This window comes from Camelina sativa, chromosome 9, assembly GCF_030686135.1.
Source record: "Camelina sativa cultivar CO46 ecotype springtype chromosome 9, ASM3068613v1".
Taxonomy (NCBI): domain Eukaryota; kingdom Viridiplantae; phylum Streptophyta; class Magnoliopsida; order Brassicales; family Brassicaceae; genus Camelina; species Camelina sativa.
In genome coordinates this window covers 40,834,679-40,861,747 of record NC_141888.1, presented here as the reverse complement: position 1 = coordinate 40,861,747, position 27,069 = coordinate 40,834,679, and the positions used below count along the sequence as shown (strand labels likewise).

At 37.8% G+C, this 27,069-nt stretch overlaps 5 protein-coding genes and 2 pseudogenes across 9 annotated transcripts; 5 read left to right on the top strand and 2 right to left on the bottom strand.

The window, feature by feature from the left end:
* Positions 1 to 506: 506 nt before the first annotated feature.
* On the bottom strand, positions 507 to 6,043 carry LOC104703330 (nudix hydrolase 3). Of its 2 annotated transcripts, XM_087466233.1 has the most exons (22): positions 5,797 to 6,043; positions 5,594 to 5,702; positions 5,094 to 5,273; positions 4,935 to 5,012; positions 4,615 to 4,711; positions 4,379 to 4,512; positions 4,111 to 4,192; positions 3,907 to 3,993; positions 3,697 to 3,803; positions 3,303 to 3,474; positions 2,964 to 3,217; positions 2,779 to 2,860; positions 2,544 to 2,609; positions 2,327 to 2,404; positions 2,135 to 2,230; positions 1,938 to 2,044; positions 1,690 to 1,858; positions 1,480 to 1,563; positions 1,248 to 1,342; positions 1,060 to 1,150; positions 819 to 965; positions 507 to 725 (listed from the first exon to the last, which is right to left on the bottom strand). In XM_087466233.1, the coding sequence occupies exons 2-22, from the start codon at positions 5,656 to 5,658 to the stop codon at positions 672 to 674; spliced, it is 2,325 nt and encodes a 774-aa protein (XP_087322359.1). In that variant the 5' UTR covers positions 5,659 to 5,702; positions 5,797 to 6,043; the 3' UTR covers positions 507 to 671. The 2 variants fall into 2 exon arrangements, with proteins under 2 accessions (XP_087322359.1, XP_087322360.1); XM_087466234.1 differs by lacking the exon at positions 5,797 to 6,043 and having other exon boundaries at positions 5,594 to 5,755.
* Positions 6,044 to 8,075: 2,032 nt separating this feature from the next.
* On the top strand, positions 8,076 to 10,739 carry LOC104714268 (wall-associated receptor kinase-like 9; annotated as a pseudogene). Its single transcript, XR_015566454.1, has 3 exons — positions 8,076 to 8,927; positions 9,055 to 9,192; positions 9,326 to 10,739. The product of XR_015566454.1 is annotated as a wall-associated receptor kinase-like 9 (transcript).
* Positions 10,740 to 11,443: 704 nt separating this feature from the next.
* LOC104715988 (wall-associated receptor kinase-like 10) lies at positions 11,444 to 14,320 on the top strand (annotated as a pseudogene). The gene is made up of 3 exons (XR_015566453.1): positions 11,444 to 12,518; positions 12,633 to 12,752; positions 12,862 to 14,320. The product of XR_015566453.1 is annotated as a wall-associated receptor kinase-like 10 (transcript).
* A 106-nt stretch (positions 14,321 to 14,426) lies between these two features.
* On the top strand, positions 14,427 to 17,073 carry LOC147939337 (wall-associated receptor kinase-like 22). Its single transcript, XM_087466231.1, has 3 exons — positions 14,427 to 15,457; positions 15,563 to 15,685; positions 15,779 to 17,073. Exons 1-3 carry the CDS (start codon positions 14,524 to 14,526, stop codon positions 16,993 to 16,995), a joined length of 2,274 nt encoding a protein of 757 aa, XP_087322357.1. The 5' UTR covers positions 14,427 to 14,523; the 3' UTR covers positions 16,996 to 17,073.
* Positions 17,074 to 17,110: 37 nt separating this feature from the next.
* Positions 17,111 to 18,182, bottom strand: LOC104752410 (uncharacterized). The gene is made up of 2 exons (XM_087466232.1): positions 18,042 to 18,182; positions 17,111 to 17,612 (listed from the first exon to the last, which is right to left on the bottom strand). Exon 2 carries the CDS (start codon positions 17,570 to 17,572, stop codon positions 17,291 to 17,293), a length of 282 nt encoding a protein of 93 aa, XP_087322358.1. The 5' UTR covers positions 17,573 to 17,612; positions 18,042 to 18,182; the 3' UTR covers positions 17,111 to 17,290.
* Positions 18,183 to 18,769: 587 nt separating this feature from the next.
* Positions 18,770 to 21,939, top strand: LOC104714265 (ubiquitin receptor RAD23b). 2 transcript variants are annotated; one of them, XM_010431564.3, is made up of 12 exons: positions 18,770 to 19,055; positions 19,326 to 19,487; positions 19,668 to 19,706; positions 19,793 to 19,831; positions 19,920 to 19,993; positions 20,184 to 20,364; positions 20,440 to 20,565; positions 20,647 to 20,712; positions 21,015 to 21,062; positions 21,159 to 21,268; positions 21,382 to 21,466; positions 21,568 to 21,939. In XM_010431564.3, the coding sequence occupies exons 1-12, from the start codon at positions 18,990 to 18,992 to the stop codon at positions 21,682 to 21,684; spliced, it is 1,113 nt and encodes a 370-aa protein (XP_010429866.2). In that variant the 5' UTR covers positions 18,770 to 18,989; the 3' UTR covers positions 21,685 to 21,939. The 2 variants fall into 2 exon arrangements, with proteins under 2 accessions (XP_010429866.2, XP_010429867.2); XM_010431565.3 differs by having other exon boundaries at positions 18,789 to 19,055; positions 19,923 to 19,993.
* A 531-nt stretch (positions 21,940 to 22,470) lies between these two features.
* On the top strand, positions 22,471 to 26,958 carry LOC104714263 (uncharacterized). The gene is given in 21 exon segments (XM_087466230.1): positions 22,471 to 22,732; positions 22,865 to 22,918; positions 23,039 to 23,225; positions 23,332 to 23,586; positions 23,770 to 23,894; positions 24,003 to 24,047; positions 24,130 to 24,211; positions 24,288 to 24,356; positions 24,446 to 24,616; positions 24,721 to 24,786; positions 24,915 to 24,983; positions 25,069 to 25,164; positions 25,270 to 25,337; positions 25,436 to 25,666; positions 25,810 to 25,919; positions 26,016 to 26,110; positions 26,203 to 26,247; positions 26,374 to 26,493; positions 26,588 to 26,636; positions 26,741 to 26,805; positions 26,893 to 26,958. Coding segments are annotated over 20 exon segments (2,040 nt in total). The 5' UTR covers positions 22,471 to 22,732; positions 22,865 to 22,892.
* The last annotated feature ends 111 nt before the right edge of the window (positions 26,959 to 27,069 follow it).

The following is a 27,069-nucleotide window of genomic DNA, read 5'->3' as shown; positions in this document are numbered from 1 at the left end:
ACAAACAACAAAGTGGATTATAATTTTCACTATCAAATAGGATTTTGATCTCATAATTCTCCAAAGCCGATAAAAGCCATTAGAGTAAATTGATTTGGTTAGAGATGAGCATAAAAAAAAAACTTGGTTTATGTACACATGATAAGAAGTTGACCACTTGATATTATATATTTCTTTTTCGGTTTAACTCAGACATGTTAGAAACATGATAAATTTTATGTGATAAACTTGGTTTACGTGTTAAATTTTAGTTTTATATTATCTCCATTGTAACAAGTATATAAAAAAATGATATTTGTATAAGTTTTGAAAATATTTGTATCTAACAAAATTGACCAGTTTTAGCACCGTATTATTCGAATTAAATAGTATCTAACAAAATTGACCAGTTTATATTGGGCGTTTTTAATTCATCCATAAATCCTGGTTTCTATAACGAGTTTGATCATGGACCTTAGATCGTATTTTCACAAATTTTGATTTTTATCATCTATCCATATAAGAGATGCATCGAATATTTTATTATTTTTTAATTATCATCAAAGTTCAAAGCAATCAAGATGTTCAAGGTAGCAACTTAAAAAAAAACACAACACACCATCCAAATAAATCATGTGATTCTTTTATTTGTAGAACCACAATCTCAGCTGAAACTGAAACATCATTCTCTCTCAGTTAAGCAATGCATCTGCTAATGGAAATGTTGGAGATATATCCACTGGTACCTATACACACAAAAACAAACCATCATCATTCTATCATGTGGAAAATCTCAACTCTTTTTAGCTTTTGTTCTTTTTCAAGATGAGTTACTGTACCTTTACGCTTTCGAGATTATCCAAAGCCGTTTTCAGCTGTCCGGTGACGGTGCAGTACTTATCTAGAAGCAATGTTGCTGCATTTTTGTCACCTTTTCCTTGAATGGTTAGTATCTCATGGCTCAGACTCTCAACTGCACCTTCGACCTTTTAAATGCAAAGAAAAAAAAGATTCAGGAGAGTTACGATATGACGAATCAGAAAGTTCTTCATGGAAGAAACAAGAACTTGGATGGGATACCTTATCGAAATCAACCGAGAAGGTCGAGTCCTTGTGGAAAACAAAGGCTCCTTTCTCATACAACCAGTTGAACTGCAATGCTTGCCCTTTCCTGTAGCCAATAGAGATAATAATAATGTAAGGAACTATACAGATAGAGTGTGGATACTGGATTATCTAAGGCAGAGATTCTATATATCATTCATTACCCATGAGCTTCTGTGAGACCAAACCGGATGGATCTAAAGCATCCAGCTAGGAAAGAAACATACATACTCTCCACCATACTCTTGGAAAGCAATCCCTGTTGTATCACATAACAGAAACACTTTGGATCAATTGAGTAGACAACGGATTCCAGAGAATTTGACTCTGAGATGAATCAAGGTTTTGGAAACTGGAATTAGATGAACAAAGTTACTAGTCAAGTTGATCACTGACCTTGGTGATGAGAAACTTCAGTGCCCAAAGACCAACTATATCCGCCTTTGCCTCTTCCATTGCAGAATGGACTTCTTGCAGTTCCTAGATCGAACGAAAAGAAGAGGGAAATGAAAAGGTAAAAATTCAAATTTGTTTCGTGGTTGGTATGTGATTGCAGGACAAGAGACTCTAATTAGATGTCTGGGTTCTTGCAGAAAGAAGTAAGACCTTTCTCACTGTAGACGTTTGACCATCAGGAAGTGTGATGGTATGAGGACCAATGCCATGGCAACATTCGTGGCAGATTGTGTGAGTGAAGAAAGAATCAAAATCAACTAATCCTCGCTGTTCCTTGCTGATGGTGATTTCAGCTATAGGCTTGAGAATATGTTCGAATCTGGAAAAGAAAAAGGCGTTAGTTATAGGTGATTGTGACGTCGTTCACAAATGAAATATGAAGAAAGAAGGAACATTACTTTGCTTCTTGGACGTTTTTCAACATAACCATTGATGTTCCTCTATCTTTGACGATTTTCTCATCGTTTGGCAAATTGTAAGCAACTGTTTGAGGACCCCTCACATCCTGTCACAATCAAGAAACAAGTGAACCATGAATAAATGCAATACATTTCTTTCCCTTCCCACTCTCACAAGGATGCTGAGGGGAACTTACTCCGGAATTGTAAATTAACTGGATGACCCGAATAGGAGCAGCAGATACATCTTTCGATTTGTATACACTGTCAAGTGGGAGATTATCTTCCAAAAGCTACCGGTAGAAAAAGAAAAACGATCTTAGAGAAAAGAAAATAGAAATCGTGAACAAATGCAACTTTGATTGACACAACTGCGAAAAGAATAGTACCTTGAGATTGTCACCAAAGAGTTTCAGATCAGCTGTGGCTTTATCATCTCGAATACCGATGAAGGTTTCAAAGGTAGCCTTAGATGAAAAACAAATACAGATTAGAGAGAAATAGAATGCAACGAACCAATCATAAGAACATCACTGCAAAAGCTGAGGATTGCGAGCATCAACATAAGAACATCAATGCAAAAGCACATGTTATGTAAATTCTTACCTTGTACCCAAATATTTCATCCTCGTACGTCTCATATGGACCTATGGTGATATCCAACTTTGAATCCTACAAGGGATGATAAGACGAAGCCAAGAGACTCAATATTATAGTGCAAGACTGATAATAATTGTAACGACTATTAAAATAGACAGAGCTAGTCTTACAAAACCTATATTCACAAAAAAAGGAAAAACACATAGGGTTACTAGACTATGAGTGTGCTGAAAAGAGTTACCAAGTCCATCCATGCGATGTCTGACTCATAGTATTCATTTGAAAGGAAGGCTTCAGCTTTGCTGTGCAGCAGCTTCTTCAAACTATGGGAAATCATAGTAGTTAAGAACTTCAATATATACTAAGCCACTCGAACGGGATAATACCTTTTATATGGTAAAAGTAAGAAACTGTATGTAAATATACCTTTGCGAACTGACCAAGTCTCCAGCTTTGTGCAAAAGTTCAGAAGCTTTCGTAAGGAAAGGTCGATAAAATTCTGAATAAGGAATACTATATAGATCGGAATTAGAGTCTGGTTTCTTCTTTGTGCTGCTGGCAAGATGATCAGATAGAGGAGCATCTAGATTAGCTTCACTTCGCCTTCTTATAACACTAAAAAATCCTGTTGCAGCAAGCTTTTGCTCTTCCGTAAGACCATTGAGCCATAAGGTGAACTCCTATAGATTTTGGAAACACATTTCTTACAACGGGTATGGAAACAGACGAAAGAATGGAAAAGAAACATTAAATATGTGTGGGTACCGTTTTATCCATATCGGGAGGATAGAAATTTGAACCAGGTGGTTTAGTCACTGGAAAGGCTGCTCTATATTCAAGACCCTTCCAGCCAGCAATGGATTTTGTTGCTTCAGGAAGCAACTTAACAGCTGAATCTGCTGTACTCAAGAATGCTTCATTTTCATCAAGAGACGACCTGCAAATAGTTAACGAAATATCAGTTTCTTGAACTGATCTCTCCTAATGGTAATGACGCTGACACACAAGATACACAATATGTTGACAAATTATATTCAGGACAACATCTTTTGCAACTTTTTATTAACAAATTACTAAATTCTGCACAAGTTCCGTTGATGAATCCCAACCCTTTCCAAGAATTTAGATGTTAGAACAAAGCCAGTTTGATAATAATCACCATGGACTTTTGTTGATCAGGAAGTATTCCCATTTCAATTTGTCCAGTTCTGATGCATCGGCATGATCCTTCAGCCAATCTCTTAGAGCTGGATTGCTGTTCCAAACCTGGTTAAGGATAAGTTCTCAAATTTAGTTTAAGATCAATCATGAGATTTCATTCCCACAGCCAAACAACGAAAAGAAATTTCGGATTACAGATCCACACAACCTGCTCATAAAATATATCGTCCATAATTTTTGCAGCCTTCACAATCAGCCCCAACGCTTTCTGATCTACTTCAGAGAGTTCTGTCAACTGCATATAAATGAAAAGTGTCTCAAAATGCAAATTTATTTCAAGGACTGAAACAATACAATTTATATGGTCATATGAAACAAAGAAATCACAATAACATATGTGACAAATTAATACCTTTGCTTCGAGGGTGACAGGAGAGTATCTCTGAAGTTGCTTTTGCAGAGATAAACTACGCGCCTCATTGTTCACTTGGCACCTTCAGCAAACTCAAAAGAAATACTCTATGTAAGATAGACATTTCCATATAAAACCAGCAGGTTAGCAATGGATATGTCACACAAAAATCTTATTATGTTTTCTTCTATATCATGGAATATATCAGAGATGAGCAAAAATGAAAAAGAAAAAACTTGGAAAAGACCAATAAGTGATGATAATGTACCTCTGTCTGATTATGTCAAACAGTTTTCCATACTCTCCATTTACATCATACGGCACATAAGCAGAATCTTCCTTAGCCAGAACGTTTCTGTACTCTTCGTAAGGTATGTATTTTACAGCAGAGACTTCCTCTACCTAATATAAATCAGAAAGAAAAAAGAGATTGGACAGGTTACTTACGAATCCAAGTAGCGTATAGTACTCAAACTTACAGTGCCGAAAGAGAAAAATTCTTACTTGAAGTGTAAAGGCTTCTAATGGAATTGGATGCAGAACAGTAACAAGATACACATCATTGAACTCATTGTTTATGAATTTTCCACCGTTTGTGACACTGTAAAAGCACACAAAACAACACATTGTCTGAAAAGGATCTCCGTGAAACTCGAGAGTAAAAAAATCACAGTGCATATCTAGATTAGAGAGACAAAGTTGGCTTCCAGAGGCACTGAGCATACCAATCACACTAATCACTTTCAGCAACAAACCGAGTCTTGAAACAAAAGATTTAAAAGACAGAGAGACATAGGCCAAGAAATCGAATGTACAATACACACCATTCTTGGAGATAGACGAATATCTTTTCAAATGCATCCTTTGGGAGTTTAACACCTAGCTCTTCCTGGAGCTCTCGCCTACATACACAGTTGGGACAGCCAACTTTAGTGAAAAAGGATAGAAGAAGTAAAGCGGAAAGCAGAATCAGCTTTACTTACTGAGCGGATATAAGCGATGGATCACCAGCTGTGATATGACCAGCACTTGAAATGTCCCATTGACCAGGCCATGAATCTTTGTCATCAGCTCGGAGTTGGAGAAGTAGTTCTTGAGTGCTCTCCACAAAGATCCAGACATGAACTGCACGATGGTAATCTCCGTCTCGGTGAATCGCTCCCCTACAAGGACAAACTGAGGTTATAACAACGAATGGGCATTGATCAAAGAACACAGTCCCAAAAATCATCAGCGTAGGCTTAATAACCAAAAATCGGATTGTGAAATTACTCCGACTGACCTAAAACCCTTGATGTGGTCAACGAAGCATCAAATCAAACCCCAAAACTTTAAAAAGGCGGACTCTTTGCAACAAAGACTTAAAATTTCAATGTGAAAACAAGAGTTTGATTCAATCCAAATCACATCTCAAACACGAATCCGATTTCTGGGCACTTTTCATCAAAACAAGAAAGGGAAAGCACGTGAACAGTAAACATGCCTGGGTTTGGACACACCGGTCTTCTCACCGGATTTAGTCAGAACGTCAAAGTGCTCCTCCGCCATAGCTCTCTCTCTCTCTCTCTCTATCTCCGTGACTCTGGCGTAAACTGGGGAAAAAGTGCCCCAATTTATACAAGAGATTATAAATGTCCGTCAAAAGAAAACAAGGAGGGGGGGGGGGGGGGGGGGGGCTTTGCTTACTTTTTTGGCTTCAGTGAATGAACTGGACCCCTCTTCAAAATTGACACCTTTCACAGCTCTAAAACACCTTCCGAGGGGTCAAGAGATGATCAACCCGATTATTCATATTCATGCAATTAAGCAATTTAACTTTAGTTATTAATGTTATAGAGACATATATATATATATGTCAGCAGCTATTTTTATTATATCCTAGTCACATTGGTAAATGGCAGGTGAAAACAATTTTATCAAAAGCCACATGTTCATTTAGGATTATATTTTGATTTGCCCATATAGAAGATTTGTGACATACCCGTGCAGTCGGTCGTGCTAGCCGAGGCAAGCTTAGCCATTTTAATAGATGTGTATTTTGTTATTTTAACACCGCAAAAAAACAGATGAGAAATGCAAATTCAACTTGTGGGCGTTTCTATCTCCGGAGACTTTTGGGGCACACTTCCACTAGTACAATAATGGGTGAGAAACAAAAACTCAAAGGTACTCATGTGAGTATGTCATGTGACATGTTTCTATGTTCTACGTACGTAAACCTAACCAAAATAAAGGCGACTGGATCGATTTAGGTAAGGAAAAAAACGTAGGGTGTTATGGCGTGTTTCTATGTTCTCTGTGTTACTTGTGTTTATGGCGTGTAACTTTCTACACCTTACAACTTATTTGATTAATTGGGAGGTATATATTTGGAAAAACGCAACTATTTACCTTACAAATAGTAAGTAACTAGGAGATATTTTTCCTGAGCAGTTCACAACTTCCATGTAACTCGCTATATTATATTGAGCTGCATGGAATTAGAAGCGAGTACGTGGAAGCAGAAACGTTTGAAAGCGGAGAAACGTATTTTCAAAAAAATAAAATAGAGAAAGCAGGTACGCATTAGATCACGCTATACATATTATATATATATATATATATTACTATTATTTATAAAGAGTTTCTTAAATATGTCAAATTTAAATATTAATATCTTAAATTAGACAAATAAAAAATATATAGTGATGTACACTATACTAGATTTTAACCCGCGGTACACTGCGGACATATAATTTTTATTATAATTTATATTTATGTTGTATCTATTTGTTAATTATTGGATGTTTTGTAAATAGAAAAATAACTAAATTTTTTGATTGTTATAGGGATAAATGTTTATATTATTTTTTTAACCCGCAATACACTTCATGACCATTTGTTTGTTATATTTAGTTTATTTTGTTTAGTATTTCAGATTCTATTTTGATTTTTAGTTATTATAACAAAAAATAAGAGATCTGAATACATAATAAGTAATTTATATGCTGTGATTAAGTCACATTTTCCCTAATTATTTAATTATTTTACACAATCTTAGTTAAATTAACTTGATTTTATGTCAAATATTATAATATTAGTAGTGTTGATAAATAATTAAATGAGGATTTAACCCGTGTTAACACAAAATTTAATAATATTTTACTAACTCCAACATGTCCTCTTTATAACCCATCTACTATATAACCACATTATATAGTATTTGAAACATTTTTAAATTTTACATATTCGTAATAATTAAAATTTTTATTAAGTTTATATATGTTAATTATAATATTTAAATAAATGTCAATCGAAGTTTTTCTTACGTTAAGAATCAAAGCTTACAGGTTTTGGAAAACAAAATGAGAATCAAATTATTGTTTTCTTTATTTGTAAAAGATTCAGATATATAATATCTTCAAAAACACAACAGAATGTGTGGGTAATATATGATAGTTTCTATTTCCATATTGGTTGTTATTATTTATTTAGTTGGAATGATTGTAAAATATTTAAAAAACAAAATCTGTAATAATGTTAGTTTTGGAATTTTTTTAAGGGTTAATGTTGTAAATAACTTTTTAAATAAACAAAACTAAATGAACATAACACAAAATGTACTTAAAAATGTTAAACTACAAGTTGTATTATAAAATACATATGTTCGATAAATAAAAGACCCATGCAAAAACAAAGAACAAAGGAAATATAGATACAAACATCTAAGCTAAACTGAAATTAAAATTATTATTTTTATAAATCTATATATAAATTATGGCACATTTCCATCTTCATTTTCAGTTGGGCTCGTGATAGGTTTTTTTTTGTTATTGTTGGGCTCATTAAGAGCTGTTATTTTTGTTATTTTATGTTTATTAAATTGTTAATTGGTGAAAGAAAGAAACAAATAAGCCACGTGTAACTTGTCAACCCTAATTGCTTCTTCTTATTTCATTTCTTCTTGCAACCAGCCGCACTTGACCAAGGAGTGTATTCTTTGCATTAAACTAACAATATTTTTCAGTAAACGCGATTGCTTCCAAATCCGAGTCGCCGCTTCTTCTGCGTTTCCAAAAATTCAAATTTTCAGGAAACGCGATTCCGGACGTTTCGGGTTCCGCTCCCTATTCTGAAGCGAGAATCGACGCTTCCGTGCAACGTAGGTCACTTCACAAACATAAAGATGAGCTCTAGTAACAGTTGTTCTCTTTTGATTCTCTTCTCTATGCTACATTTCTTGATCCTTGATTCAGCTGCTCTCACTTCTTTGGAAACTTGTAAAAACCACTGTGGAGAAATCGAGATCCCGTACCCATTTGGAATCGAAAAGGGTTGCTACCTCGACAAAGGGTACGAGATTGAATGCAAAAATGTTTCCGGAAAGGAGATTCCATTCCTTTCTGTTAGCAGCAAAGAGGTTGTACAAATCTCTCTCCCTAGACAACATGATGATGATATGTCCATTTCACATGCGTCACTTCACATCAAAAGTCCTGTTACTTCCAGCAATAAACAAGCATTTGGATTGCTTTTGAATTCGACGGGCCAGCGAAATTCCCCGTGGTTACATGCTAAACAGTATGCTTCCTTAGAGGTTGAATGGTCCTTCCGAACGACGAATGCTTCACTCATTACCTCCTTAGGCTGCAGCCAGAGTAACAAGTTACAGTACACTTGCAGCCAGAGTAACAAGTTACAGTACACTGGCGAAGTTTTATCCTTTCAAAATTCAAGCTGCACATGCCACAATAAAACTGACTTTGGTATCATTTATGCAAGTTGTTGGTGCACGAAGGGTTATAGAGGTAATCCATACCTCTTGGATGGATGCAAAGGTAAGGAACTTTTCTTTTGTCATGATCTAACATTAATGTTCATCTTTTTTGTTTCCCCTGTTCCCTTTTTTCAAATTATATAACTGAGAGATTGCATCTCTTTAATTTCGTTATTTTACTTATTTAGATATCAACGAATGCAAAGAGTACAATAGTGAAGGCGATCCTATATACTGTGGTGGGGAATTCCTTTGTGAGAATTTCAAAGGAGGCTATAGTTGCATCTACTATGATCGTTTTGGTCTACTAGCTTCGCTTGGTATATGTAGGTCACTGAAGTTCTTTAGTGTAATATATTTTGTTATTTATTAATCTCGGGTGATAATGAACACACAGACTATCACGAAAGTACCAAAGTGTGATTTTTCTCACTCTTCTTTATGTGATTTGCTTTGCAGTCGGGGTACTCCTTATTGTTGTAGGCGTGTTGATGTTACTTGGAGTATGTGTGTGGTTATACATGTGTATTAGAAGGCGAAAGCGCATCAATCGCAAAAAGAATTTCTTCAGACGTAATGGAGGTCTATTGTTGCAACAACAGCTAACTTCAACGGAAGACACCGTGGAGAGGACAAAAGTATTTACTTCGAGGGAGCTGGAGAAAGCTACCGAAAACTTCAGTGAAAACAGAGTTCTTGGACAAGGTGGTCAAGGTACAGTTTACAAGGGTATGTTAGTCGATGGTAGCATTGTGGCAGTAAAAAAATCTAAAGTCGTGGACGAAGACAAGTTAGGAGAATTCATAAACGAGGTCGTCGTTCTTTCGCATATCAACCACAGAAACATCGTGAAGCTCTTAGGATGTTGCCTTGAGACGGAAGTGCCTCTTCTAGTGTACGAGTTTATTTCCAATGGAAATCTTTTCGAGCATCTCCATGACGTATCATCTGATTACACGATGGCCACTTGGGAAGTGCGTTTGCGAATGGCTATAGAGATTGCAGGAGCTCTTTCATACCTACACTCAGCCGCATCGGCTCCCATTTATCACAGAGACATCAAATCTACAAACATAATGTTGGACGAGAAATATCGAGTTAAGGTGTCCGATTTTGGTACTTCAAGAACCGTAACTGAGGATCATACCCATCTTACAACACTTGTTTCAGGTACTGCGGGATATCTAGATCCCGAATATTTCCAGTCAAGTCAATTCACTGATAAGAGTGATGTCTACAGCTTCGGAGTTGTGTTGGTGGAGCTCATCACAGGAGAAAAACCAATTTCTTACACCCGACCTCAAGAAAACAGAACATTGGCAACTTATTTCAATATTTCAGTGAAGGAAAACAAAGTCGTAGATATCATCGATGCCCGAATCAGAGATGACTGCAAGCTGGAACAAGTCATGGCGGTAGCACAAGTTGCAAGAAGGTGTCTGAATCTGAAGAGGAAAAAACGACCAAGCATGAGGCAAGTGTCTATGGAATTGGAAATGATTCGTTCGTCTCCTCGAGACATGCAACCACTTGTGTATGTTAGTGAAAACGAGGAAGATCAGAAAGAGGAAGAAGCCTTGGAATTGAAAATACGGGTGGAATCAGGGAAAAACGTGAATTTACCGCACCTGCAGCGTCGCAACACAACGTTGCTGCATCATCTTCATCGTGGTCATATGTTGAACCATTGTTTTCTTGTCAGACACGTAAAACCCCAACCTCGCAGATGACTGTATAGTCTCTGCTTTTACGTTCAGTTGTTTTCTGTTTGTTATAATTATTTCTATAAATGTTGTCAAGTGTATAGTGACAAATCTCGTTTGTATAATCCACTCTGTATCACTTCCGAACAGAAAACGTAAGAATAGTTTCATATATATTATATAAGATATATATATATAGTTTTTGAATGAATGTTTATACTGAAACCAAAAAAAGTCCTTGGTACATTATATGCATCCTTGTTTTGACTGAAAACTGAGAATAACTAAATTGAAAACACTAAACGTGTTATCTTAAATCTCTCGATTGTTTTACATGAATTCAAATTTTGATCGTATAAAGTTTTTTTTTGGCAATAATTACTAGAGAAACGTATATTTCACAAGTTTTTGTTCGCTGCACATGGGTCCTCATATATGTATGTCAGTATGTTTACATGTCCAAAGCATAGACTAATCATTGAAAAATATTTACTCATACAAATCTCTTAACTAAACTTTTCATAACCTGACAAAAAAAAAAGACTTTTAATTTCCTATGTTCCTACATTTTATCAGCCACGTTTTTATCCATAATGGGATTGTGACAGCTATATCCACGTTTTCAACCTCGCGACCTAAACCAGTCAATGTTCCCGAAAATATCTTGCAATAGCATGCAAGAATCTTAATGTATATTTTTCTTTTCTCGTAAATTAACGGAGGAGAATCATATATTGAAATTCAAACATGGAGAATGCACGTCACTAACATGCTTTCAGTAGGCCTACAAAAGTAAGACTCTATTGATTTGAGCGTAAAACAGAGAAGCGAAAATTCAAAGACGAAGAAGACTACTTATTGCTGTGACCAACTAGGCAACTAATCAAACACAATAATCTTTCTCCTCTGCTCTTCCTTACAAAACCCGTCTCTGCTTTTAGGTTTTTTGCTTGAGCAGATCGTAAACATGAGCTCTAAAAATAGTTGCTCTCTTTTGATTCTCTTGTCTCTCCTGCTGATCCTCGATCTCACCGTTGCTCGCTCTTGTCCTGAGAAATGTGGAGGAGTCAACATCCCCTACCCATTTGGAATCGGAAAGGGTTGCTATCTCGAGAAATGGTACGAAATTATATGTGTTAACAACTCTGTTCCTTTTCTTTCCATAATTAACAAGGAAGTTGTGAGTATCTCTTTTTCGGATCCGTCTAGCCACTACTCTGCCTTAGGGTACGGATCAATTCGTGTAAAAAACCCTATAACTTCAAAGGGATGCTCAAGTGGCGGAGAAGAGCTTGGAGTTGGATCACTTTTGAATTTGACAGGTTACCCTTTTTACGTTGGCGATAATAATGTGCTCATAGCGGTTGGCTGCAACAACACGGCATCGTTGACAAATGTCGAGCCAAGCATTGTGGGGTGCCAGTCTACTTGCAGCACAAAACAACATATGCCGATGAATGATTATCTCGCGGGAGTCTACTGTAATAATAGGAATCGCGAGTACCGCGGGTCCGAGTTTTGTAATAAAATTTCCATTATGAATGATACAAGCTGCCTCGGTATTGGATGATACGACGAATGATTTGCCGTATGGATGAACCATCGTAGGTCAACCGTAACATATCCTTTAGCATAAAGGCTCTGCGGGTCAGATCCATTTGACAAAAAGTATTCCTGGTCAGTTAAGAAGGCCACTTTGCATCCCCTCGATAGCGTGTTGTTATCATCTATTTCCACACCAACAATCTGTTGATACATATCGGGCATGCTGCAAGGCAAAGGCTCTCTAGGATGCGTAAGTGTAGACCAGTACCAAATTCGAAAATATTACGGTCAGGAATACGGAATAGGTTGCCTTTGCGACTCTATATTTTCAAGCTATGCCTATGCAACATGTTCTTGCTCTCGTGGTTACGAGGGCAACCCATATATACCTGGCGAATGCAAAGGTATATAATTAATTAAGTTATTGTGCTTATAGATCTATATTCTTATCCTAGTTTTCGATGCAAGTGAGACCACTGTTTAATAACATTTTCATATATATGTTTTAAAAAAACCAGATATTAATGAATGCCTAAGAGGCATTGTTGGAGAAGAACACGTCTGTTCGGGAGGCAAGTGTGTCAATTTGCAGGGAGGTTATAGGTGTTCGAACACAAATAATCGACCACTTGCTATAGGTAAATCATGCAAATTTCTATCTCAACTACTTTCGCATACATCTGAAGGTTTTTTTTTTATAATAGTGATTAGTAGATTGTTTTTCATTTTTCTTTTGTGGACTTGTAGGGATTGGCACGAGTTTCGGCTCATTGATCTTCGTTGGTGGAATATATTTGTTATACAAATTTATTAGAAGACAAAGGAGGTTAAACCGAAAGAAGAAATTCTTTAAGCGTAATGGTGGTTTATTGTTGCAACAACAATTGATTTCAACCGAAGGCAACGTCGACAATACAAGAGTGTTCAACTCAAAAGAGTTGGAAAAAGCCACCGAAAACTTTAGCTTAAACAGAATCCTAGGCGAAGGTGGTCAAGGTACAGTGTACAAGGGAATGCTTGCCGACGGCAGAATCGTAGCAGTGAAGAAATCCAAAGTCGTGGACGAAGACAAACTAGAAGAGTTCATCAACGAAGTTGTCATTCTCTCACAAATCAATCACAGGAACATCGTAAAACTATTGGGGTGTTGCCTTGAGACGGATGTCCCTATTCTCGTCTACGAATTCATTCCTAATGGTAATCTTTTTGAGCATCTTCATGATGATTCTGATGATTACACGATGACTACTTGGGAAGTGCGTCTTCGCATTGCTTTAGATATTGCTGGAGCTCTTTCTTACTTGCACTCAGCTGCATCATCTCCAATCTATCATAGAGACATCAAATCTACAAACATAATGTTAGATGAGAAATATCGAGCCAAAGTGTCTGATTTTGGCACTTCAAGAACAGTGACCGTGGATCATACCCACCTCACGACAGTTGTTTCAGGCACGGTGGGATATATGGATCCAGAGTATTTCCAATCGAGCCAATTCACAGAAAAAAGTGATGTGTATAGCTTCGGAGTCGTGCTAGCGGAGCTAATCACCGGAGAGAAATCTATTTCTTTTGTGCGATCTCAAGCAAATAGGACTCTCTCAACATATTTTACGCTTGCAGTGAAAGAGAACAAACTCTCTGACATTATTGATGCTCGAATAAAAGATGGTTGTAAGATTAATCAAGTGATAGCAGCAGCAAAAATTGCAACGAAATGTTTGAATATGAAGGGAAGGAAACGACCAAGTATGAGAGAAGTATCGATGGAGTTGGAGCAGATTTGCTCTTGTCGTGGAGATATGCTGCCATATGAGCATGTTTGCGAAAACAAAGAAGAGAAAGAAGAAAATTTGGTGCAAGTTAACAAAGAGTTAAAATCGAGAAACTACGATACTGTTGCGGCCTCATCATCTCAATACAGCATTGCTACATCATCTTCGTCGTGGTCAGATGTTGCACCATTGTTTCCTCTTCAGACGCGGTAAAATATTAATCTTGCAAACGAATCTGTTACCTCATAATGAGGCTCATTATTGTCTTTACTTTTACATTCGGTATTGGTCTTTACATGCAAAGGTATTTTTATAAAGGTCACATCACCCGTCAAATTATTACGGATCTATTTGTAACCACTTTAATTTGTACTATAAACTTCCAAATACATAAAAATTAAAATAAGTTCATAGTTTATTTTACACATGAATGATTTTAGTCATGTTCCTAATATTAATAATCTATATTATAATTTGGTAGATCATCTGGAAAAGAAAAATGATACTAGTTAAATCGTATTATGAAATCACAAAACTGATTTGAACAAATGAGTTGACAAATTTTTTGTTCGTTGTCCCACGAGGCGGCTCAATAACTTTCATACAACAATCATTACCAAAAAAAAAAAAAAAAATGAAGAGAGGGAGACTTTTTCTCTGTGTTCTACTCTCTTTCCTAACTCTGTTCATCAATGGCGGCCCTTTGATAACGACAGCTCAACCTCCATCTTCAACATCATGTGATCGAATCTGTGGAGGAATATCGATTCCTTTCCCTTTTGGAATCGGACGAAGAGAATGTTATCTCAACGACTGGTACGAGGTTGTCTGTAACACCACCACCTCCGGTACAAGTAAAACCATAGCTCCGTTCCTCTCTAAGATCAACAGAGAGTTAGTTAGCATCACTCCTCGAAACAGCATCGACACTTCCCACGGAGTTGTTCACGTCAAATCTCCGGTGACTTCTTCCGGCTGTTCTCAACGACCCGTAAAGCCTCTTCCTTTAAACCTCACCGGTAAAGGAAGCCCCTTTTTCATCACCGACTCGAATCGTCTCGTCTCAGTAGGTTGTGACACCAGAGCATTGATTACAGACATCGAATCTCAGATCACAGGATGCGAATCCAGCTGCGACGGAAACAAGAGTCGTTTAGACTCAGACAAGATCTGCGGTGGTTACAGATGTTGTCAAGCGAAGATTCAGGCGGATAGACCGCAAGTTATCGGCGTTAACCTAGAAAGCTCCGGCGGTAACACAACTCAAGGAGGTGACTGTAAAGTTGCTTTCTTGACGAACGAGACTTACTCTCCGGGGAATGTTACAGAGCCGGAGCAGTTTTATACTAATGGGTTTACTGTGATTGAGCTTGGTTGGTACTTTGATACATCGGATTCTCGGTTAACGAAACCAGTGGGTTGTGTGAATTTAACGGAAACTAGGATTTACACGAGTGCACCGAGCTGTGTTTGTGAGTATGGTTACTTCTCTGGGTTTGGTTACAGCAACTGTTACTGCAATGACATTGGTTACAGAGGGAATCCATATCTTCCTAGTGGATGTAGTGGTAAGATTTATAGATTTCTCTTCGTCTAATTGCCTTCAATGAGGTTTTAGATAACGATCACGGCTCTGTTGATTTGATTCTGCTTTTTGTTTTCTTGTGTCTAAGACATTGATGAATGTGAGGAAGGAAAAGGACGAGACAGCTGTGGAGAGCAAACTTGTGTGAATGTTCCTGGATCGTGGAGGTGCGAGCCGAAAGAAGCAGAGAAGATCAAGCCAGTGATTCAAGGTGAAACAATGGAGTTTCTTTCTCAAATTTTAAAGCCATATGATAGAGCAAAAAAAGGAGTGATCTTTATAAGTTCTTTACGTTGTTGTGCAGGTCTTGTTCTAGGTTTGGCACTGTTGTTCTTGGTTCTTGGGATATGGGGATTGATCAAATTCATTAAGAAGAGAAGGAAGATTATCCGAAAGAGGATGCTCTTTAAACGTAATGGAGGCTTGTTGTTGAAACAACAGTTGACTACAAACGAAGGAGGTAATGTGGAGACATCGAAGATATTCAGCTCAAAAGAGCTGGAGAAAGCGACGGATAACTTCAACAAGAACAGGGTTCTTGGGCAAGGAGGTCAAGGCACTGTCTACAAAGGAATGTTGGTAGATGGACGAATCGTTGCTGTGAAAAGGTCTAAGGTTTTGGATGAAGACAAAGTTGAGGAGTTCATCAATGAAGTTGGTGTTCTCTCGCAGGTTAACCATAGAAACATTGTCAAACTCATGGGGTGTTGTCTTGAGACAGAGGTTCCTATCTTGGTTTATGAGCATATTCCAAATGGAGACCTATTCAAGCGGCTTCACGATGATTCTGATGATTACACAATGACTTGGGAAGTACGATTGCGCATCGCTGTTGAGATTGCAGGAGCGCTTGCTTACTTACACTCGGCTGCATCAACTCCGGTCTATCACAGAGATGTCAAGAGCACAAACATACTTTTGGATGATAAGTATAGAGCCAAGGTATCGGATTTCGGGACCTCGAGATCTATAAACGTAGACCAAACTCACTTGACAACTCTAGTTGCAGGTACTTTTGGATACTTGGATCCAGAGTACTTTCAAACTAGCCAGTTTACGGATAAGAGCGATGTTTATAGTTTTGGGGTCGTCTTGGTTGAGCTCATAACTGGAGAAAAACCGTTTTCTGTAATGCGGCCTGAAGAAAACAGAGGACTTGCGTCTCATTTCATTGAGGCCATGAAACAGAACAGAGTTCTTGATATTGTTGATTCTCGGATCAAAGAAGATTGCAAGTTGGAACATGTGTTGGCGGTGGCAAAACTTGCCAGAAGGTGTTTAAGTCTAAAAGGGAAGAAACGGCCAAATATGAGAGAGGTTTCGATTGAGCTTGAGAGGATCCGTTCATCTCCTGAGGACTTAAAAGTACGTATCGAAGAGGAGGAAGAAGAAGAAGAAGAACCTGCCATGGAAATCATCATGGATGATCCTTGGAGCGTCAACATGACTGCTCCAGCTTCCCTCTTTGATTTATCGCCCAAGTTAGATGTTGAACCGCTGGTTCCTCAACAAACATGGTGATGATGAAACCTGAAACACTGCAAATATATAAAAACTGTTGTTCATTTGTTCCCTTTTCAATGTCACACCCTTCGTTAATCCAAGATAAGATAAGATGACAAAGAAAAAAAAACAATTCTCAAAAACTTGTAGCATATATTCCATTACAGAAGATTCATATTTGTACAATAATTGTGAATCTTGGGACATAATCCCAGTAGAATAAGGTAAGAGTAGATTCTCTAGGCCGTTTACACAGACATTGCAATAGAGAGACAAAATGATGTTTATAAACCAATCAGCTTTAGCTGAGACTCTACAAGAATTTCAGTTTTCCTTTGGAGAAACTGGCTTGGACGTGTTCCATTTGACAAATTGCCTTCTCTTTCCCAGTCATCCCAGAACAAGACAAGTGCCTAGCGCCTAGTGTGACGGCAAAGTAGATATAAATAGTGCAGAGGAAGGCCAAAAGAAGCATAGCAGTCAAAAGGAAACGATGCCTCTGAACAACAGTAGAGCAGCTACCCAAGTCATCCCATTGCTTCTTTAGCGCATGTGGCCTCCGTAATGGTGATGATACAATCCCATCAAGAACCATAGCTTATATAAAAGACCGACCTTACTAGCTTAACACCGACCTGAAATGATGACAAATGAGTTAAGAGTTCATCATATTACATAATAAAAGCACGAACAAAACCAGAAGCTTATTCAAGAAACTACAATTACAGATGGGTTGATGTAAATTGTGAATTTTTCCATCAACTTACAAAACTAGTGCCAATTTTCTCAAAAACCAATTCCTTGAGAAGCCACTATGAGGTGATGGAGGTTAGGGAAAAAAAAAAAAAAAGAGACTTTTCTGATATGTGCCGACGAGGCTAACAATTCTGAAGACGAGATTAATCTTTCATTCGGCATTACAAAACAAGCTTAGTAAATCGGCATCATCCATTTATCACGACACGACGAACAGAGAAAAATCGAACTAATAGAAGAAACAAACTCAGAACAAGAAAGCAATAAAATAAAGGAAACAGATGGAATCAGGGAAAGAGATAACGAACCGTGTGAGACAGAAACGATTATGGATCTGGAGAATAAGAATGAATAGCTGATTCCAGCTCCGTCGACCCTCAAAAAAAAAAAAAAAAAACAAAAAGAGACCTAAATTTTCTGGAAAAATCTTCTTCGGCGTAGTGGCCAAATCGTCGGAGATCTCGTCTGCGTGGAGTTACTTACGGCTAATAGAGTAAGGAGCCGATTCACCGGTAATCGCGGGGTTCTTCAAAGAACACAATCCGTTACATTTACCGCAAATTTAGGAATTTTTTTTTTAGATTTTGACAAAAAAGAGAGAATTGCAATTGCGTGTTGTTGACTGACTGTTGGGTGGGTTTGGTCTGGAATTGAGTTGTTGTTACTTTCCCACTTACCACTTGCTTGTGTGTTTATATACTTTAAAGTTGCTTTGAATGAGAGAGATCGATCATGTGGGAGTTGTTGTTTGTTATTATTAATTCTAGCTGGCTAGTGTTAAGTCTTCGACCGACATTACATGACTACCGTTTACTCATAATTAATAATTGCTCTGATTTATAATGTCAAAGTACGTATCCTAAAGAATATTATTGATTGCTAAATTACCGACAACAAATACCCTCCATAATCAGAGTTTGTTTAGAGTTTGGTTAAATTAGTAAAGTGAGTGGGCCTTATTGGGCTTTATATTTGTTTGGCCCGTTTACGTACGGCATGATTCTTCTCAATTCCCTTTCCTCTGGGATAACTTAAAAAAAAAAAAAAAAAAAATTGGAGATTAAAGGTATCACGTCACGTGGAGTGCACATGGGGAGATCTCTTGCCGCGTTTAAAATCCAAAACGCTCCGTTGATGGAGACTGTTGTTGTTTAACTACGGTCGGCTTTTAATTGCGTAGCGTCTCCCCTCGATCTCTTTTGATTAGGTCTCTCTCGCTCTCTCTCTCCGCCGTCGATTTCATCTGTTCTGAAGATATGAAGCTCACCGTTAAGACTCTCAAGGGTAATCATTTTGAAATTAGGGTTCTACCCTCCGATACGGTTAGTCCTCTTCTTCTCTACTTTCTTCGTTCACGCGTATGCATAGTTTTTGCCTAGGAGATTATTAAAAAAAAAAAAAGTAGGGAATCTCACCTTGAAGAGCTTCAGATCCACAATTGCGAGTTATCTGGTGATCAAATTTTGTATTTCTCTCAAGTGTTTGTTAACTGCTCAAATTTGGTTTGATGACTCGCGAATCCAATCTTGGTTTCGTCAAATTGGCTGTGTGTTACTCTTCAAATCATTAAATCCGGGCTTGTCTTTTAACAGATAATGGCGGTGAAGAAGAATATAGAGGATTCACAAGGCAAAGACAATTATCCTTGTGGCCAGCAATTGTTGATTCACAATGGAAAAGTTTTGAAAGATGAAACTAGCTTGGTTGAGAACAAGGTTACCGAGGAAGGTTTCCTCGTCGTTATGCTTAGCAAGGTACCCTCTATTCAAACAAATCAACAAATAAAATCGTTTTAGTGGAAGCTATAAAAGCTGATGAACGAGTGTCCTAGTAATATGTTGCTAGATGTATCTTTCATAATTTTCCAATTTCTATGAAACAAATATAGCTTGTCATGGCACTGACATTGTCTTCGGCTTATTGATGAACTGTAGAGCAAAACGGCAGGTTCAGCTGGTCAGTCTTCGGCTCAGGTAGTTTTTTTTTATTTCCTATATTTTATTATATGACTGGTTTAGTCTGATAATTGTCAGTGTAAAATCTTGCTTCTATCTCACAGCCTGCTTCGGCTGCCATGTCTACTACTTCTTTGGCTAAGGTAACTTTCTTGCATATATTTACTTGTGCAAATGTGTGATGAGCAGCTCCTTCCACTGGTTGTTTAATATAAGCTCGTATTGGAAAAGCAGCCTGCAGCACCAACTACATCCCAGTCTACAGCCGTGCCTCCTTCACTTATTCCTGCTCAAGAACAACCAGGGTAAGTTTTATTATTGAAAATGAGCTTCTCTTGAAAAGATTTATTTTCTCTCCTTCTATTGATTGATCCTTTTATGGTTTTCCGAAAGCTTCTATTCTATGTTTGACCTTTAGTATATATTGTATAACTTAGTTGTTCTGGATTTCATTGATACACTATATAATCTCCACAGTTGAATGGTATGTGGCAGGGCACCAACTGACGACACCTATGGACAAGCTGCGTCAACATTGGTTAGTGGCAGTAGTCTTGAGCAAATGGTCCAACAGATAATGGAAATGGGAGGCGGAAGCTGGGACAAAGAAACAGTTACTCGTGCACTTCGTGCAGCTTACAACAACCCTGAGAGAGCAGTGGATTATTTGTATTCCGTATGGCTTCTTTCTGTAACTTTATTTCCTAAGAGTTTAAAGGATGAAATTGTTGACATCGTATTTATACATTAGGGAATTCCTGAAACTGCTGAAGTAGCTGTACCTGTACCTGGGGCTCAGTTGGCAGGATCTGGTGCATCCCCTGTCGCACCTGCATCTGGAGGACCTAACTCATCTCCTTTGGATTTATTCCCTCAGGTATTTAGCAGTAATAGTGTATCCAAAAGAATTGATAGTTATATTTAGTTACCTTCTCACTCTATAGTTTAATTTTCCCAGGAAACAGTTGCTGCTGCTGGATCTGGTGATCATGGAACGCTTGAATTTCTTAGAAACAATGACCAGGTTGCTATTCTAACTTCATCTCCATCTCTTCTAAATTGCATTGTTTTAAAAAAATTTGGATCTCTGCTCATCATACATGATATTTAGTAAATGATTGTGAATGTGGAAAGAGAAGGCATCTAGATTGCTTAGAAGTTAGAACCATATATCATTAACTTATGCGCGGATTGTTTATCTGTTAGCCATTTTAGCAGGGGATGATTAACCGAGATGTATGTTAACATGCTTTGATTTGACTGTTCGTTCTAGCTTTTGAAAATTCCATCCATGTACTCATTCTCTTGTATCTGCTATTGTATTAGTTCCAACAATTACGCACCATGGTCCATTCCAACCCTCAAATTCTCCAGGTAAGAGCAGTCTAATATTCGTAATTCTTGTCCAGTAATTTTTAAGACTTCTCACTGATTCTGAAAGTCTTATGTTGGAACCGCTGCTTTTGTTAGCCGATGCTTCAGGAACTTGGAAAGCAAAACCCTCAACTTCTGAGGCTAATTCAAGAGAACCAGGCAGAGTTTCTTCAGTTAGTAAACGAGCCCTATGAGGGATCTGACGGGTAAGTCCTCCAATCTATTCATCGTATTCTCAGATGTAATTTTATGCTTCTCATCGATATTTCACTAAACTACTAAAATTTGAGTCACTAAGTTTAAAAACATAACCCATCAGGGATGCTGATATGTTCGATCAACCCGAGCAAGAAATGCCACATGCCGTAAATGTTACCCCAGCAGAGCAAGAAGCGATTCAACGGGTAAAATCACCATTAATAGTAACACAATATTTTAACACTCTGTTCTTTGCAATCCTTGTTAACTATCTATATTCTCACTGGCCTCTGACCTGTCCAAACAGCTAGAGGCAATGGGATTTGATAGAGCCTTAGTAATAGAAGCCTTCCTAGCATGTGACCGTAACGAAGAATTGGCAGCTAACTATCTATTGGAGAACTCAGGAGATTTTGAAGACTGAGTTCACAAAACATTTTAACCTTCTCTTCTTGGAAAAAGTTTTGGCTCTTTTGTCTTACGTTGAATATTTCTCTCATTGTCCGAGAATTTAATGTGTGGGACTTTTCTCCGTTTGCGTTTGCGTTTTGTTGCGATTTGCGCGGTTGTTTTGCGTTTGAGATAGATATTTATGGGTAAAAGAAGCAGAGATACAAAAAAGTGTGGTCACGTGATTCTTGACGGATAAACATAAAAGTGTAAAAGATATTTATCCTAACCAACATGTTCTCTATCCTATGTTTATTGTGATTAATTGCAAATCACGGATTTTCCGATGTTGAAAGGTGAACCTGAACCACACTATGGAACCGGTTGTATTTGGTTCTGAAAAATACCGATGGCTTCCTGGTTTGCATCTCAGAGTAGTAGCGTCTCGGTTTTCATGTGGTTCAGGGGAAACCGAAGGCTAACCCGGCTGGTTTGGTACAAATTCTGAAAACTGTTAAAATCACTGACTTATTAGAAGTGACTTGCGTTGTTGGTTAAGGCCTAAAAACCAGAATATCTAATTCCGAAAAAAGATATTTTTGAATTATGAGAATAATAATAGGTTTACCAGCCTTATCCATTCTAGGTTAAAACGATTAATGCGGTCAGTTTTTTTCTTTTCTCTTTTGTCAAAATTTTATCTGAAAAATATAAAATAGGAGGAGAGAAGGAGGAGAGAAGAAGGGCAAAAAAGCAGAAAGAGACCTAAAGTGGCGGGATTCCAAATTTAACACAAAAGCCCCAAAAAGCTTCTCTCCCCAATTTGAGCGGCGATCCGATTGTGACTCTCTTCTTCTCTCTCTCTCTCTCATTCTCTCTCTCTCGTTTTCTTTTCATAGTTTTTTTTTGTGTGTTTCTCGAGAAAATTTTGATAGAAAGTTCACAAAAACCAATTGAATAAGATCATTCATCATTCATCAGTCAATATCTTCATCAGCACGATATCTATCTCTTTCCTTTTCTCGCACTCTTGTCATCAATTTGTTTCCTTATTATTTTACATGGATGTCGTAATTTCCCCGGTACGATTTAATTCCATCGTTACGGGGAGGAGTTAATTGCTGTTGTTGACGAGAGAGAGAGAGATTTAGGTTTTTTATGTTTTTTCGAATTTCTGATTTGTTTCCTTTTTTTTTCCTGAATTTATTCTGCAGATTCACTCGACTGGAACCAGCTGTCTTTATGTTTTCGTCGTCTCTCAATTCCAGGTTAACCTTTTGATTCTACCCTAAAGAAAAAAAAAAAGTTTGATTCCAAAAGCGTTTTCGCCTCCACTCCCCTGTTTTATTATCATTGCTGAGAGTTTTTTTTGGAATTGGTTTTTTTAGTGAAACCAAGGAAGGATCTACACCACCAATGGAGAAGAAGAAGTATCCGATTGGGCCTGAGCATTACACCCTCTACGAGGTGATCGGTCAAGGTGTTAGTGCTTTAGTGCATCGTGCTTTGTGCATCCCTTTCAATGAAGTCGTTGCTATTAAGATTCTTGACTTTGAACGCGATAACTGCGATCTGGTGATTCTCTCCTCTTGCTTCTCTCTCAATGATTTGATTACTTTGTTCTTGCATTGGCTATAAGCTCTCTGATTACTTTTTTTTTGGTTTTGTTTGATGGATGCAGAATAATATTTCTCGTGAAGCGCAGACGATGATGCTTGTTGATCATCCCAATGTGTTGAAATCACATTGCTCCTTTGTTAGTGATCACAATTTGTGGGTCATCATGCCTTACATGGCTGGTGGTTCTTGTCTTCACATACTTAAAGCTGCATACCCTGATGGTTTTGAGGAGACTATTATTGCCACTATACTGCGTGAAGCTTTGAAAGGATTAGACTATCTCCATCAGCATGGCCACATACATCGCGATGTCAAAGTCAGTCTTTCAATCTTTCTGGATTTCATCACTTCATGTTACATTGTGAATCTTGTGGTTCTGAATAGTGTGTTTTTATAATCAGTGACTCTGTGAACTTGTATTTTGGTAAACGATAGTATTTGGGACCATATATGAATATCCTTCCCTTCGTTGTGATTATTTTTCATGTTTTCCTTTCAGGCTGGTAATATTTTGCTTGGTGCTCGAGGTGCTGTCAAGTTGGGAGACTTTGGTGTATCTGCCTGTCTCTTTGATTCTGGTGATAGGCAACGGACAAGGAACACATTCGTTGGAACACCTTGCTGGTAAGTACTAGTGCCCCATTAACACTTTTCTTGTGTGTGGAGGACTTCAACACTTGTCTGGATGTAGTTCTCATGTGCATGACCTACTGTTTCTTATTTTTTTCACAGGATGGCACCTGAAGTCATGGAGCAGCTACATGGTTATGACTTCAAGTTAGTTTAGCCTCATATTTAAAGTTTTATCATTCTATTTGCTCAAATAGTATTTCTTATTTGGAGCATCTATTTTATTTAGGGCTGATATATGGTCGTTTGGTATAACTGGGCTAGAGCTTGCACATGGTCACGCTCCTTTCTCTAAATATCCACCAATGAAGGTTCGTACGTAGCCTGTGATATCTGGATTTCAGCTCCAAAATCTTTGCATCAATCTAAGACAGATATGTTTTTCAGGTTCTGCTTATGACGTTGCAAAATGCACCACCAGGGCTGGATTACGAAAGAGATAGGAAGTTTTCAAGGGTATACTCTTGGTGTCAAAACTACACATTCTAATCTGAATGTTTGGCTTATTCTCATCTTAATTTTGCTTATTTTCCTGGTATTTTCAGTCTTTCAAGCAGATGATCGCCAGTTGTCTAGTTAAAGACCCTTCCAAACGCCCGTCTGCAAAGAAGTTGTTAAAACATTCCTTTTTCAAGCAAGCAAGATCAAGCGATTACATTGCACGGAAACTTCTGGATGGGTTACCAGATCTTGTTAATCGTGTTCAGGCAATAAAGGTTGGATATGTAGATCTAAGTAGATAGCCAGTAGCTATAGTGCTGAATATTATCAGTCAACATCTTATTACGGGAACTGATGGGAATATGCTTTCTTCATGCAGAAAAAGGAAGAAGATATGCTTGCACAAGAGAAAATGGCAGATGGAGAGAAGGAAGAACTGTCGCAGGTTTGTGTTTCCAGTTTCCAATTTTGGCTTTATTTATCTCTGTTAGAATCTTTTTAACTTTTGGTTTCTAGTTCCAATTTTTCTGCAAAGTATTTTAGCCTTTGACCTCTTGTCGTAGTAACATGCAGAATGAATATAAGAGAGGTATCAGCGGGTGGAATTTCAATCTCGATGATATGAAGGCCCAGGCTTCATTGGTATGTTTGGTCTTCTCTAACCCATAAAAGTAGCCAACTGTAAAGCCCACTGTACTTCATATTATGATGTTCTTATTTCCATCAGATCCAGGACATAGATTGTAGCTTATCAGACAGTTTATCGGGAAGTGCCACTTCGTTGCAGGCTCTAGATTCACAGGATACCCACTCGGAGATTTAGGTGTCCTCTTGTTAAAATCTTTCTCGAGTTCATAAATGTTTCCCTGTTTTCATCTTTGTTTGTTACTTGGTTGAGGTTTACAGTTCTTTATAACCATCTCTGCAGGAGGAAAATGGTCATATAACAAATAAGTATCTCCAACCCCTAATTCACCGAACACTAAGTATCGCAAGGTTTATCAGCTACTTTTCGCTCTGGAGTCTCTATTTATCTACCTATCTGCAACGACTAGAGATGAGTAAACTGAACAAATAATATTTTGGTTGGTCAGGGATAAATCTGATGATGATTCCAGTCTTGCCAGCCCCAGTTATGATAGTTACGTCTATTCCTCACCTCGTCATGAAGATCTATCTCAAAACAATACAACTGCTGGTAGTACGCATGCAGTCAATGGGAAATCAATGGATTCCTCATCAATCCAAACCAATCAACCAACAGAGATTCTAGCAGGGAGCTCTGTTTTGGCAGATAGAAACGGTGCTCCCCATAAAGGAGAGAGGTTAGTCCTTTAACATGTACTGCTATTGTAAGAGCTTTTCTTGGTTCAGTTTGCCAGTCTTATTGACTTGAAAGCTCATATCCACTGAGTATACATATATTCTCTATGCGACATTAAATTTAAAGCAATCTGTGAATTCCCAGTGATAAAACCCACGAGCATCTTCAAAATGGTTCAACCTGCAATGGGATACATGCTACAGTGGGAGGAGATGAAGTACCAACAGAGCTGGCTGTTAGACCACCCAAAGCAGGTAAGCATTTACAGAATTTCTTTATACTTGAAATCCTATCTAAACATCCCTATGGATCACGGTTTTTCTAATTAAATGAATACATCTTGTTATCAGCAAGTCTAGATGAAACTGACGACAAATCAAAGCCGCCAGTTGTGCAGCAAAGAGGGCGTTTCAAAGTAACTTCTGAAAATTTGGACATCGAGAAGGTAACTACCTTTTGGTTTTGACAGGAAACAATTGTGCTTTCTCGTTTCAGTCACCTTCTTAAGGTTTTCTATATTAACTTTATCTTCATCAGGTGGTGGTTCCCTCTCCAATCCTGCAAAAGAGTCACAGTATGCAGGTTTGTAATTGTTTCGAGGTCAGCCTGATCAGCTGCAGACTAACAGTCAAATGTCTTTCATCCTCAACTATTCATCTCAAGATTTTTTACTGAAAACAAATAACATTTTTACTTGTGCTTATGTAGGTGCTCTGCCAACATGCCTCTACTTCTCTACCTCCCTCTGATGTCGCATTACCAAATCTAACCAGCTCATACGTTTACCCGCTGGTTTATCCAGTTCTGCAAACTAATATTTTGGAAAGGGTATGCCTTTTGCTGCTTACACTTTAATCAGTTTATTTAATTCATTTTAACGATAAGAAAGTTCATTACGTGATTGAAAACATCCCAAAAACAGGATAACATTCTGCATATGATGAAAGTACTCACCAACAGAGAGTTGACAGGTTTATTTTAGTGCAACTTTCACTCTTCTTCTGTCTTCATTCGCCCTTCTGATTATATTTTTCCTTGCCGCTGGATTTGAATCTCCTTTACCTCTCTGATGTAGACGGACGTGCAGTTGAACAAGGAAACGTACAACAACCTACTGTACCTCCTACTGAGAAATCCTTGGTATGAAATGTTTGCAGGAGAAATGTATTGAATCACATTCCTTAAAAGATTGGTACTTAACGAAACTGTTCTTCTGTTGAATCACAGCTTGAAGCAGCTCACGAAAGAGAGAAAGAACTGCTCCACGAAATAACTGACCTGCAATGGAGGTAACTACCGAAAGCATCCCCATGTGTAGCTCTCTCAGGTTTTTAGATTGAATTCCAACATTCCTTCTTCTTTTTCTTTTGTGTTCATAGGCTCATATGTGCAGAAGAAGAGCTT

Bases quoted from the DNA above. Each gene is read 5' to 3' on its own strand.
- LOC104752410 (XM_087466232.1), bottom strand. From the start codon at position 17,572: ATGGTTCTTGATGGGATTGTATCATCACCATTACGGAGGCCACATGCG.
- LOC147939337 (XM_087466231.1), top strand. From the start codon at position 14,524: ATGAAGAGAGGGAGACTTTTTCTCTGTGTTCTACTCTCTTTCCTAACT. The intron at 15,458-15,562 runs GTAAGATTTATA...CTTGTGTCTAAG, and splicing joins TCTTCCTAGTGGATGTAGTG to ACATTGATGAATGTGAGGAA. The intron at 15,686-15,778 runs GTGAAACAATGG...GTTGTTGTGCAG, and splicing joins GATCAAGCCAGTGATTCAAG to GTCTTGTTCTAGGTTTGGCA.
- LOC104714265 (XM_010431564.3), top strand. From the start codon at position 18,990: ATGAAGCTCACCGTTAAGACTCTCAAGGGTAATCATTTTGAAATTAGG. The intron at 19,488-19,667 runs GTACCCTCTATT...GATGAACTGTAG, and splicing joins TCGTCGTTATGCTTAGCAAG to AGCAAAACGGCAGGTTCAGC. The intron at 20,566-20,646 runs GTATTTAGCAGT...TAATTTTCCCAG, and splicing joins CTTTGGATTTATTCCCTCAG to GAAACAGTTGCTGCTGCTGG.
- LOC104703330 (XM_087466233.1), bottom strand. From the start codon at position 5,658: ATGGCGGAGGAGCACTTTGACGTTCTGACTAAATCCGGTGAGAAGACC. The intron at 3,804-3,906 runs GTTGTGTGGATC...ATCCTTAACCAG, and splicing joins ACGATATATTTTATGAGCAG to GTTTGGAACAGCAATCCAGC. The intron at 2,861-2,963 runs GTATATTTACAT...GATTTCCCATAG, and splicing joins GACTTGGTCAGTTCGCAAAG to TTTGAAGAAGCTGCTGCACA.